Here is a 14,313-nt window from a genome sequence, read left to right as displayed (position 1 = left end):
CACACACACACACACACACACACACACAATCTCTATTTCCCATAAACACACCCACTCCTTTAAACCACTCTCTCTCACACACAAACACACGTATACCACGGGACTATACCATGCGCAACACTCTTTTAAAACTGCATACGCACCTATTTCATGCAATTAAATAACCTACAGGAACACATCTCTCTCTCTCTCTCTCTCTCTCTCTCTCTCTCTCTCTCTCTCTCTCTCTCTCTCTCTCTCTCTCTCTCTCTCACACACACACACACACACATATTGTTCCTAAACCACGCGCAACACGCTCTTTTAGAACTGCACACGCACCTATTTCATGTAATTAAATAGCCTACAGGTACATATTTTCCTCACATTTTCCTCTCTCTCTCTCTCTCTCTCTCTCTCACACACACACACACACACACACAAATTCCGACCAGTCTACAACCGGCGCTGAGCCAACTGACAACTGACGTCACCCTCTTCCTGCTCACCGGGAAGGGTTCCTGTTCCTGTTCCTACACACACACACACACACACACACACACACACACACACACACACACACACACACACACACACACACACACACACACTATGTGTGTCAAGTTCGACTTTCGGTAACTTAAAATTGTTGCTCAACTGTTGATTTTCCTTTGATATAGTGCAGCATGTTGCTAAATAAAATAAAATGAATCCGTTTCTGAAGGGGTGCACTGATCTTTTCAGACAAATGTTAGCCTTCTGCCTAATTTCAATATCAATTGGTTTTCTTTTCTTTGTGTATTCTATTTCCCTTCTTTCTTTTACTTTATTGGTCCCTTCTTTGGCTTTTGCAGCCTATACATTCTTCATACTTGATTAACTACTTATATTCTTGCAGTTTTAAACATATTTTGGCTGCAAGGTAAACATCAAACACCAGCTAAAAATACCTCATGCAAATGATTAAATATTCTGGTTTTGAAGTGAAGAGGCTAAAACAGTTTACAAGGAAAGGGACTTCCAAAGATTGTCTATGTTTGCGACAATGAACTAAGCAATAATATAAATGTGGCCCACTGTATGTTATGCCTAAAATGTCAATTTCTAAACTCATAAGGGAGGGCAAAATCAGCTGCCCAATGAAGCACCTGACAAACATTACCACAATGTGGCAGACATTGGACTTATTGATTACCAATGAAAATTAAAAAATCTAAATATTTTTGGCAATGCAATAACACAGAGGTGTCTTCACAGTTTGAGATGGACTGTGTGCTTGACATAAATCAGACACATCTGCTTCAACCAACTCCGCACTCTGGACTATGTGTTTTATCTTGTGCATGACAATGTGGGCTCAAAGGCCATGTAGATGTCTGATGTCTTTGAAATCTTGAAATTGACAGGAAAACGTTGCATCTTTAAACGCATACTTCAGCAATTTAGTATTGCACTTCCATAAAGTTAAGGGACTAAAATACAATGATCAATACAACATATCCCAACTTTTAGTCCCCTCTAATAGTCAAGCTCCAGTTTGTAACGCAGTCTTTCAACATTTGTATTTCCCAAGCCTAAACCGAGACAACCCTGGTGACATAATAAGAGTTATTTAGTAGAATAAGCAAAAAGCTACCTTGTCAATAATTTTTTTTTTATCGTTTTTTCTATTTTCCTGTTATTTATTTAGCCAAATAGTCTCCAATTCCCTTATATTCCTTTGAAATGTCGATACCCGGTAAACGAAGCAGAGTGAGACGTTAATTCTATCTCTCTGATTGATTTCCTGATGCCTCCTTCGCCCCGCCTACATCTTTGAAACGTCAACAGCGCCAATCTTCGGGCTCCCAACGGGGTAAAATGAACACTGGTGCCGAGGAGCCGCAATGGAGAAAAGTTCATTCCGTCACAGGAGTGATACCGCGGTCCAGACATGGACACCGAGCAGCTGCAATACGGGAGCTGATTGTTGTGTTCGGTGGTGGAAACGAGGGGATAGCGGAGGACCTCCATGTTTACAACACTGGTAAAGCTGACGTTAGCTGGACGCTAACTAGCAGGCTAATGTTTTTAGCATGCACAAGACTCAACCAGACATTTGTAAATTAGCTTTTATTGTTGATTTAAAAGATCCTCGACAATTTTAGCATGGTTTTGACTTTACTGGTTTTATTATTGTAAACTAGTCTTTGACTGGGTAGCTGAACTTTAGCGTACTACTTAGCTTCAGTAGTACTACCCCCCCCCCCCCCCCCCCCCCATTTAATTTCGTTAACGTTGAATGTAATGTTAGCGTTAACTGGTTAGACCAAATGACTAGCATACACGACGCTAACGTTGGTACTAGCAGGAGCTTCACGTAATTTGTTTAGTCAATGTATCGTTAACTGAAAAATAATGTTATAATAAATTACAATAATTTTGTATTAAAAGTCCTGTTCAAGTAGGTGTTTGAGGTAATAATTTTCTTGCTACAGGGAAAAATAGCTCTGTTTGTAAGTGTTGTTTTTATGTCTCAAAGGCAGCATTCACCAGGATGTTTTATCACATACAATGTCTGACTTTTGACCATTCTTCCAGTCTCAAAGCAGTGGTTTCTGCCTGCGGTGAGGGGTGACATCCCATCCGGCTGTGCTGCCCATGGCTTTGTCTGTGAGGGCACTCGAATACTGGTCTTTGGCGGGATGGTGGAGTTTGGAAAATACACCAACAGCCTTTATGAACTTCAGGTAAAGCCGTCACGGTTCTTCAGTTGGGATTCTAACCCAGTTGCTTTAGTGAATACATTTTTCAAATCCTAACTTTATTCTCGTGCGACTCAGGCTAGTCGCTGGCTGTGGAAGAAGCTGAAGCCCAGAGCGCCCAGGAATGGCTTGCCTCCCTGCCCTCGGATCGGACACAGCCTCACTCTTGTGGGTAACAAGTGTTACCTGTTTGGAGGGCTGGCCAATGATAGTGAAGACGCCAACGGCAATGTACCAAGGTACTGGGCAAAACACAAGAAACGTAACATTTGATAACCCCAGAGTTAACAAAGTATTTTTCAGAGGTGCATTAAAAAAGTGCATGGTGGATATGTTGCTGGGGTTGTTGTGGGAACTTTTAACAGACATTTTATTTATCAAGCCCTGTACTCCTTGAGTGTTTAAGTTAACAATTAATTTGTCAATTTTTCGTTTATTTGACATAAAAAAACCATGAGAGTTGACAAAAAATAGCAGCAAATTCTCTCCTGTGAGAATCTAGAATCAGATATTAGCCATTAACCATTTACCGATTATCAAAATAGTTGCAATGCAGATTATTTTCCATTCGATCGTTTAATCTTTTCAGCTGCAGTTTAAAGTATGACTTTTCAAAATTGGTTGAATTCAGAAAGGGCTTCCAGTGACTTGTTGCTCTTCATTTCTTCCACAATATATTCAATAAAGATGCACCCATTGCATTTTTCTTTGCTCAAATTTGAAATTCAATTGTATGTTCATAATAAAACATTGACTATTAAAAAAAACTTACATTTTCTCCAAAATGGCAACAAGTCATAATACCTTCTCTCACTCTCAATCAAACAGATCTCAGGTTACCAGATAAATAAAAAAACAACTGAAAATTAATTGCAGTATGTCTCACTGTATTTAACAAACCTTTTACTTTCCCAGAAGAACACATTTATACAACAACACAGTTGTTCCAAATGTATTTAAGGATAACTTTGCCGCGGTTGGTATGACGATGTGACTGTCACGTTACTGTCTGTGCCGCTGTGAGTTTAGTAAAACCATCATTCAGCACACGTGTGCACATTTGAAATATGAGACTGCATCTCTAATATTCAATAAAGCATGGAGACCACAGTTTGATATATAAACTCTATCTGAGAGGTAATTGCATTAATGATTTTGACTTTTTACCATCTTAGATACATGGATGACTTCTATGAGCTGGAGCTGCAGTCGTTATCAGGGACAAGAGGCTGGAGCATCCCAGAGACGAAGGGTGGTGGTCCCTCGCCACGGGAGTCCCACACCTCGGTTTCCTACACTGGCTTCGGCTCCCCGAAGCTCTACATCTTTGGAGGTATGCAAGGATGCCGGTTAGACGACCTCTGGCAGCTTGACCTTGGTAGGATGTTTTTCTTTTTTTTTACCGATAATATTGACTGATAAGTTTTAAAAAGGAAAATGGAAATATTTTGCATCTGTATCTTAAACTGCAAGTCGTATGTTCATATCGGCATGCAGTGTGATATTTAAACTTCTTCAGACACGATGGTTTGGTCGATGCCTGAAACCAGGGGTTCCACGCCATTTCCCAGAAGCCTTCACTCTGCCAGTGTTATTGGGAACAGGTAAGGGATCCGTTGTTGCTGTCATAGCGCTGTTAAAGCTGATGTGACCTGACCCGGTAAGCCTTTGACTGTGTGTCCCTCTGTCTGCAGGATGTATGTTTTTGGTGGCTGGATTCCTGTACCAGAGTCAGACCAACACAATGCTTCAGGAACTGAATGGATCTGCAGTGACGCCTTAAGTGCACTTAACTTAGGTCAGTACATTACTCTAAAAAATGTCCCACACTTTTATCAGAGTTTTTACACAAGTTGAAGCCCTAGAGAGCATCTTTGTTGACATCAGGTTTTGTCAACACCACTGCTTTTTTCTGTTTTCCTGTCACAGATACTATGAGCTGGCAAGACCTGGGCCCACAGCAACAGGACGACATTGAGTCCCAGCTGCAGAACCAGGGACTCCAGGGTGACTATCCGTACGCCTGTAGTCCCAGAGCCAGGGCCGGCCACTGTGCTGCCAATGTTGGGTCCAGGCTTTACATTTGGAGCGGCCGCGACGGATACCGCAAGAGCTGGAACTACCAGGTCTGCTGTAAGGACCTCTGGTACCTGGAGACGGGTGAGAACTGAGCTGCTAAGAGAGGCTTTAAAGGGCCTACGAAATGATATTTTGTCAGTGTTATTGGGCTTGGTATATGATAGGGGTTGCATATCTATTGTGAAATGTGCCATATATATATTTTTTATATTGATGTATTCGTAATAAATCACGGTCATAACAGCATAAAAATGACTTCCGCTAACAACAGTCGATCGCTGCGCCGAGAACATCCACTTCGGCAATGTTCGAGCGATGACGTCACAAGTAGAATACAGCCACCGCCAGTGTTCGTCTGCGTTGAAGCGTCCAGCAAAGACTGCTGTCAATTATTACGAGAAAGAACGGACAACAATCGATCACCAAGGATAATTGTGAAGCGATGTGTTGTATGGGGGTGTGTGGCATCTCCAAATCTAGCTTTCTGTGGCCAAAAGATGATAAAATGTTGCGTTTATGGACAAGACCAGTGCGTCGATGAAACCGACGATTTGTGGGCAGCACTTTGAGAGATCGTGTTTCGAACAAACTATGCTCGCCAAGGAAATGAGATTCAAAAAGTATTTAGAACTGAACGCAGAGGCTGTGCCTACAATACTGCCAAGACCCCAGCCAGCACAAGCCAGCACGCCGATTCAAACACGTCCGCCGGTGCAGAGTCCTCCACCAAAGAGACGACGAAATGCATTCGCCAAAAGGAAGAGAGCGAAGGTAAGCCGTGCTACTTGTTTACTGTATTTATTGTTTCAAGCATAAAGCCATAATCGGTCTAGGCCTACTGTATGTAACGAGTTTACACCAGGCCCTAGCCGATATCTGTGTGTTATTGTTTGTAGTATTAATAACTTTAGCTAATTACACTTCATTAGCTTAATTAAGTATAGATTCAATGTTTATAACAGGCTTCCCCATTTTATTCTGTAGTTTGAATAAAAGCGTGAGTCTATTTAACTTTTAACTATCACCCTATTATTACATAGGTATTGAAACATTGTTGAATGAAGCCACTGACAGAACTGAGGATACCTGTATGATCAGCGACCATCTATTGGACATCCACACTGTGGAGGAAGCTGTGTGTATGCCAGTAAATATAAAGACTGTACGTCATCTGTACATTACAGTTGTAGTACCAGTAGACCTGCACATAACGTGTTAAAAATACAATCACCACATGCATGTACATAATTCATATATTTGTTTAATTTGATATCATTGCTCTCTCAATCAATTCAACCACATCTTTAGGCAGACATGTATAAACATGCAATACAATTTCAAGCTGGTTTGAAAGATTTATTAGTAAAGTTGTGTTCTGTACATTTCAGACATGTCAGAAAGAAATTGCTGTGCAGACGGATCCCCTCCACGGACACACCACAAGTCCCTGCAGGCGCGACCACGTGTCAGGTCAGCTGGACTGCAAGTTCCAATCCAGGTTGGTTGTTTCAAAGGTCAGCATCATAATATACAATTTATATATATTATGTTATATATTATGCTTGATTATAAAACATCTTTTTTGCAGAGTATGTTACTGAACTCTTGACCGAGACTCTACGCTTTGTGCCAAGACAATGTTGATGAGGAACCTTTCCAAGTCCCAGATCCACTCAGCCGTCGGTGGAAGAACCAAACAAGACAGTTGCTGTTGTGCTGAATAGAAGCAGATTTAATCACTGAACTGACATTGTGTTTTGTTATTGACTCTAATAAAGTGCTGATACTTGAACGACGTATAGTTGTCAGATGGAAACGTAGCACAGATCTTTTGAATGGCACATGATGGCAGTCTGTGGTTCTTACCAAGTATTCCCCAACAACATCTCACCAGCAGGCGGTATGCCACATAGCGATACATTCTGTAAAATACAACATAATACATGTCAATGGTCAACCTTATTTGCTTAAATATAAAACTGCATAAAAAACTCACCATTGCACTGAATTAGTGGGAGCCCTGAGCTTGTGTCTCTGCAACGAGCCGGTCCAATATAGGGGTATAAATTCTTCACCAATAGTAAAAGGTTTCTTCGCCTTAGCGACACGGTTAGTCACTAAGTATGACGCTCTCCGTGCACTCGCATGTGTTGATGTGGTGGCCATCAGTAATTGTTTATGTCCTTATTGTTCATGTTTTTTTCTCTAAAACAACTCCAAAGGCTTGTCTTTTAATGCCGGGTGCCGGCGTTATGAAGGCTTTGTTGCCTCATTTGGGAGCCTGTATGTTATGCAGAGCGGCGCATGTAGCGATAAACACGTATTGAGGTGTTTATCGCTATGTTGTCTTTTAAATGTCTCCTCATTGGGTCTTTTCCAAAAAAGCTCTTTAAATACGTTTGTTTTCCACTCATGCTTGCTTGTGAGCTTATTTTATTTTTTTTAAAGTAAAGTATCACGTGACAGATTAGCGTCTTGACATGTGTCACGAGACACAGACGCACAGACAGATGTATCCGGTGATTTTTCTAAATAAAACCTTTCAAAATAAAATATTTTTTTATTCAATTTTTCTGTGCGGCCCGGTACCAAATGACCCACGGACCGGTGGTTGGGGACCACTGCTTTAAGTGAGCAGTCACTCATGTCTTTCTTTCTTTTTTTTCAGTAAAAAAAAAAAGAAGCAAATACAGTTCCTCAATATAATGTTCTGTATTCTGTCCTCAGATCGACCAGCCCTCCCAGAGGCACCATTACTCATCAAATCCACAGTCAGCATGCTTCATGTGGCATGGCGCCCGCTGGCTGCAGCAGACTGCTACATCCTTCAGATCCAGCCTGCACCTCCACCAGCTAAACCAGTCGATGCAACCGGAACAGACGGAGTAGAGGGGAAGGGTCAAGAAGCCTCTGCAGGTATGGAGAGTAGACGTATCAAGCAGTCCTCAAACAGAGCAGTTTTACTGCCTGAAAAGAAAATGAAAGAATCATGTTTATCAGGATGTGGAACTTTCTCAGGACATTTCTGGCACTACAGTGAGATTTCTTCTTAACTCACCTTTCAGGCGTCCAGTCTCTTCAACCTCAAAGTGGAGGAACCACCAATAAAGAAGGGGAAGCATCAGCTCAGGTAGATGTGACTTAACATGCTTAAATCTGAACAAAGATTAAGATGTAATAACACCCCTATAATGCTATTGACGCTTGGATATTTAAAAATGGAGGGTTTGTCCAGGATGTCCCGTGTCGTGCGTGTGATTCTCTCTGACCAATCAGTGACCTGCAGTGTGTTGACTCCACCTTCTAGTATAGGCTCAGCATTAGAGTGGAAATGCGCCATATTCTCGCAGTCGACCAACCACAGATGTCAGTACTGTTCTTTTAGACTAAACTTGAACACACTGACTTTCTACAGGGCTTTCACGCTGAGCATGTTTTAGAATGGTTTCATCAGACACTGCTGCATTTTGATTACATTTTAGGCATCTAACAGACACTCAATTATCTGAGCAATTTAGCAAAGTAAAGGAGTCTATATGTCGAAGTGTCTCGGGCAAGATACTAAACTCCAAATTGCTCCCTTATGTGCGTGTGAATGTTTATCGCTCCTGATGAGCAGGTGGCACCTTGTATGGTAGCCTCTGACGTGTGTGTGCGTGTGTGTGCGTGTGTGTGTGTGTGTGTGTGTGTGTGTGAATAGGAGAATGCTGGCTTGTGTTGTAAAATTCTAGAGGTCACTGAGACTAGAAAAGCGCTACATAGAAAGAAAACCCGAGTTCGGTATTAAAACAAGGCAATGTTGCCCAGGTCTATTAATGCAATACTTCTTATTTAGATCAAACGCATTTTATGCTTTAATTTTCTCCCTTCATTTCAGGATGCTTTACCAAAGCAGGAAACGACTGCAGACTCTTCCATTGGCTCAGCAGACACCAAAGCACAAGGAGAGAGGAATGCAAGGAGGGAGACGGAGAAGGACTGTGACACAAATCACCGCAGTAAGTCTCGTTGTCATGTGATTGGCTGAAGAATGTTTGTGCTTCCACAAAAATGTAATTGTACACAGGTATGTTTAATGTAATACAGCTGCATCAATAAATTAGGGCATACATATCATGATACAGGCTTTACTATTCAATATATATAAAAAATTATTTAATTTTAAGAAAATATTTTATGCAATCAAAACGGTAGGATCTGCTTTTGCATCCATCACAATCCCTGTAATATCCAACATCATAGCTCTACTTTTATAATATATTATTATAGATTAAACTACCCAGCAATATATACAGTAGTTCAAATGAGCGGCTTCTTTTAACAGATGCAACTTTTATACACATTAATACATCAATAATTATAATCCAATAATATACAGTACTCTGTAATGGGCCATTCAGCATACTTTTTACTTTTGGTACTTCAAGTACATCTGAAGCAATGTTTCTCCTACCATTGTCCCCCCCCCCCCCCCCCCCTGAAATTCAAGGTGTTTCCTTTTTTCTTTTCTTGAATTTTTAAAATAAAATAAAAATTCAAGAAAAAAAACAAAACATCTTTTTTTCACAACTCACTTTTCACACTAACAGGTGCTCTTTTATTAAATAAACTAAACTCTTATGCTATTGATCTAATTTATGTGCACGTTTCAGTTTGTACTGTCTACTTTGCGCATTCACATTCTCCCCTTCGCTCCGTTTTGCGAAGGGCGGGGCTTCGCACCTGACGCACACACGTGCGCACACACCTACAGAGCTGAAGAAAGGAGAGAGGAGAACTAAATAGAAGCCGTTATGTTATGAAATGCATAACATTGGCCGTTTTCAGATTTAGGCATCTAGCGGGAACCAGGACGGTGGAACTGTGATTAACACACACAAACACACAAACACACACAAACACACACACACACACACACACACAGACGGAGAAAGACCTGGTAAATGTCAGACTGGACAAATGTGTGGTCGCAATCTCTGTTGTAAATTATGAATAAAAAAATCGATAGTGTTTTGAAGAATGGATGCAGTATCACAAAACATAATATTGAGATTCACTCCCACTGCTCTATTTCCCGCACGGCGGTAAAGAAACAACACACAGCAAGCTTTTACCGTTTAGTCTGAACTGCCCCTCGTCAAATCATTTTCTCCTCACTCCAGCTTTAGTGTTTCTCAGCTTCGATCCTCTGACTTTTTGCGATCTCTATCCGTGTGTTGGGTGTAGGTGCTGGACAGGAGGCAACAGAGGTCAGCAGCTCAGCTCAGCACCAGCCAGGTAATCATGACGCTCAAGCTCACACGTCAAATCAGAACTGCATCACGTCGTGAGGTGAAGTTCACCGTGGGCTTTCCTTTGCTGTCTTTTTTACAGAGAAACAACCCGCTTCGGTTGACAAGGCAACAGATTTCCATGCCCGTACGCATCAGGTCAGAAACACTTGAGAACATTGATTATTAGCTCTCACTTGGCTTGGTCTCTAAACTAAGACGGTAAACTCTCACCTAGCAGAATCCAGATGAAGCCGTGTGGTTCGACGTTGGTGTGTTCAAAACGCTCTTCTCTGAGGTCACCCACTACTTTTTACCCGCCGACAGCGACCAGGCGACTGCAGCCATCAGCAGCCGGCCGGTAAAAAAAAAGAACTTTCTGTACAGTTTTATTCATTTCTTACTGTCATTTAATACATAGTGTGGTCATGGTTTCTGTTATCTGTTTACTGTTTTTTCCAAAGGTAAAATCTGTTTTAAGTCCAACATAATTACATTTCTCTGGTCCTAATGTCCGGTTTGGCCACATTGATACGTAATGTGGACCGAACGTGGAGCGGATATGCCGTGGAATTACTACTGGCTACACCTGCAGCACACATGCGGACTCTGGTTCTTTTGTGAGTCACAGGCAAAACAAGACCGGTCAGCTTTGTTTTGTGTTTGTGTGGAATTGTTTCTTCACTTTTTGGACCCAGCACAGCACTGTGAGACTTCAACGTGTTCCACAGAGTTGTATGTGTGATATGGGTGACATAACATTTACAGCTATGTAAAGGTATAAAGTTACTAAGCAATCGCCAGCTGGTACTGGAGATAAATACAGAATGATACTCTCACAATCAAACTTCCAATACACTCATTGGCAGGTATTAAGTAATTTCCTGTATAGTGATGCTTTAATAAAATGTATGTAAACATAAAGAGAGCGGCCTGTTTGTACAGTGGATCTCACACACGCGCTGCTCTCATTGCCTTTCATTGATTATAGTGGAAGAGTAGTGTTGCAGCAGCTCCGCAAACGGAAAATATCATGAATCTGAATGCCTTGATGATGTCTTTCTTTATATAGCCTGCCTATTGTGTTTAGGCTCACTAAAGACAGATAATATTTGACTGGAATTTCTCCCCTTTGTCAATCCTTTTGCCTTTCCATCAGCCCTCCCTCCAGAGGAAGCTTCCAGGGCCTCAGGACTACCAGAGCAGAGAGAAGCAGGAGCTGGCTTCAGGTCAAACGTACAGGTTCAGAGTTGCAGGCATCAACTACTTTGGTCAGGGAGACATCAGCACAGTCAGCGAGTTCAAGACATGCCTACCTGGTTTCCCTGGAGCGCCCTCTGCTGTAAAAATTACCAAGGTGACATATGTTCATATGTATGATGTTCGGACTGAATATTTTGAGAAAAGTAAGATAGAGATCCTTAATACTTTTTTTTTTTTTTATATGGACAGGCCAACGATTCGGTCCACATCACGTGGGACGCTCCGCCCTCTCCATCGGGCCGGATCCTGGAGTATTCTATGTACATGGCGGTGAGGAAGAGCCGTTCCACCAGCTCGGAGCGTCCGGGTCAGTTGGCCTTCATCAGGATTTACCGCGGCACCAAGACGTCCTGCTCAGTCAGCTCCACCCACCTGGATAACGCCCAGATCGACAGCTCCGCCTCCAACCGGCCAGCTGTCGTCTTCCGCATAGCTGCGAAGAATGAGCAAGGCTACGGCCCAGCGACGCAGATCCGCTGGATACAAGGTGCGGGCGCTGGAGTGTTTTCATTCTCTGCTCAGTTTTCACATTGAATAAAACATTTTGGTCTGACGCAAACTTGATTCAACCTCCTGTTTAGATCCCATTAAATTGCGAGCGCCTACCTCCAAAGCCGACAGCAATGCTGGGGCGGACCAGGACGCTGCTGACAGGTAACCAGAGTTTCCTCTTCTGTTCATTTTTTACTTTCTGGATTGGACATTTTTATTCAATAAAAATGCTTTTCCTTGCTTTTCTTTTTTCTTTTTTTTTCTTTTTGCAGCTCGAGCTGAAGACGTTTGGACCAACGGGCGACGCGTTTCAGAAAAGACAATATATGCACTCAGGAAATTGCCACTCAGATGTTGTATATTTCCTAGATAGTTTTGTTAATTTATTTTTTTATGTATTTAATCTTTCCCTTGTAAATAGATTCTCATAGGAAGCTTGACGACTTGGGTATTGTAGTTAAACAATTGTTTTGTTAAGTGATGATAAGTAATATGATGTAGACCAAACTACAAGTATGATTTAATATTCAAAACTCTTACGGCATCAGCCACTGATGCTTTGTACAGTATGTTGTGGTTTTGAATGAAACACAGATGTTTTCAGGACCAGATGCTATCAGAAAGAAAATATTTTTTTTTTTTAAGCGTGGACCACTTTCACAATCCTATTGTCACAGTGCGGTTATGAAATACCAGTTCTCTCATTAATGGAATGTTATTGTTGTTTTATAATCAGATCATTTACTAGGGTTCGGGTATGGTTTAAGGTCTTTGTTTATGCGTTTCGCCATATTTTATTACAAACATGTTCACTATCAATTTCATTTCTGCATCACATCTGTTGGTTTATTATTGTTACATTTCACATTGTTTAGTAGTTACAAGTTTTAATTGAAAAATAAATCTGTCCTAAATCAAAAATAAATTGATACTGAATGCAACCAAAGAGCAGAGCACTACTAATGTTTCTGATTTTAATAAAAGGTATCAAAAATACCACATATTTCATAAAACACAGTATTATTCTTATTATTATTATCTTTCCTATCCTCTTCTTGTAGAAGCAGAATCTATTGGATATATGTAGAAGAATAGTAATTCACAGAGATGAGCTGTATTTGTAGTATGCAATTAGGAGTGAGAAGCTAAATATGTACAATTAGTGTACAGAATGTGAAGGAGGAGGGCTGTAGTTGTAGGAGGACATATGTCCTAACAAGATGGAGTTCAACAACAGTTTATTCTTACTATTCTTAGCTGCAGGTTGGTCTCTGGAGCCTTGCACACTTTGCACCTGCTCAGCTGATTTCCATGTGTTTTGGGTGGGTAAAACCCAAACGCTTTTTTCACCTATCTGCAATAATAATAAAAAGATAATAATAATAGATACAGATATGAATGCTTTGCTACTTAATTTAAGAAACCAATGGTTACTCAAATATAATTCAAATGTATGAAGAATTGGTATACTTATCATTCAGTCAATATGTAGAGATTTGGAGGTTATGGCTTCCATAGGTGATATATCAGTTACGTAGTTACTATAGAAGGTGACTCTAGTTATAAACTGGTAATGGATATATATGTATATATATCTATATATCTATATATATCTATTATATATCTATCATATATATATATATATATATAAGATATATAGAGATGTATATATATATAGTATATATATATATATTATAGATATATATATATATAGATATATGATATATATAGATTAGAGTATATATATATGTAGTATATGTAGATATAGAGGTATATGTATATGTAATGATATAGTATATGTATATGATGTAGATATATGATTATATAGTATACATTATACTTATATATATGTATAATCTATATGTATATATATACAGATAATATGAGGGAAGGATAATATATATAAGGAAGGATAGAGAGATATAGAGATGGATAGGTAGAGAGAGAGGAGAGAGACAGAGATGGAAGAGGGAGAGAGAGATAGAGAAGATAGAGAGAGAGAGAGGAGAGAGAGAAGGGAAGGGAGAGGAGAGGAGAGGAGAGAGAGAGAGAGTGAGAGAGAGACAGAGAAAGAGGAGAGAGAGAGAGAGAGAGAGGACAAGACGGAGAGGGAGAGGGAGAGAGCGAGACAGAGACAGCGAGAGAGAGAGAGAGACAGGGACAGAGAGACAGGGAGAGAGAGAGAGAGAGAGAAGAGAGAGAGAGAGATAGAGAGAGAGGAGAGAGAGACAGAAGAGAGAGATGAAGATCAGAGACAGAGAGAGAGGAGAGAGGGTAGGAGGAGAGAGAGGGAGAGATAGAATGATAGCGAGAGAGAGAGATAGACAGAGAGAGAGTGGAGGAGGGAGGGAGAGAGGGAGAGAGAGAGGGAGAGAGAGAGAGAGAGAGGAGAGAGGGAGAGGAGAGAGAGGAACGAGGAGAGGAGGGAGATAGAGATAGGGAGAGAGAGAGAGGAGAGGAGAGAGAGGGAGAGAGTAGAGAGGTAG

The 14,313-nt window shown here is 40.9% G+C and overlaps 1 protein-coding gene across 2 annotated transcripts; it reads left to right on the top strand.

Annotated features, from left to right (window-relative positions):
- Positions 1–1,801: 1,801 nt before the first annotated feature.
- On the top strand, positions 1,802–12,775 carry hcfc2 (host cell factor C2). Of its 2 annotated transcripts, none has more exons than XM_029462539.1 (17): positions 1,802–2,005; positions 2,560–2,708; positions 2,802–2,962; positions 3,899–4,056; positions 4,243–4,327; positions 4,418–4,521; positions 4,653–4,883; positions 7,530–7,718; positions 7,868–7,932; positions 8,680–8,800; positions 10,029–10,079; positions 10,176–10,231; positions 10,314–10,433; positions 11,232–11,429; positions 11,525–11,822; positions 11,917–11,989; positions 12,100–12,775. In XM_029462539.1, exons 1-17 carry the CDS (start codon positions 1,840–1,842, stop codon positions 12,107–12,109), a joined length of 2,235 nt encoding a protein of 744 aa, XP_029318399.1. In that variant the 5' UTR covers positions 1,802–1,839; the 3' UTR covers positions 12,110–12,775. The 2 variants fall into 2 exon arrangements, with proteins under 2 accessions (XP_029318399.1, XP_029318398.1); XM_029462538.1 differs by having other exon boundaries at positions 3,899–4,101.
- Positions 12,776–14,313: the final 1,538 nt, after the last annotated feature.

Source organism: Cottoperca gobio, chromosome 23, assembly GCF_900634415.1.
Source record: "Cottoperca gobio chromosome 23, fCotGob3.1, whole genome shotgun sequence".
Taxonomy (NCBI): Eukaryota; Metazoa; Chordata; class Actinopteri; order Perciformes; family Bovichtidae; genus Cottoperca; species Cottoperca gobio.
The sequence above is the reverse complement of the archived record's forward strand: the minus strand, read 5'-3'. Positions and strand labels throughout refer to the sequence as shown.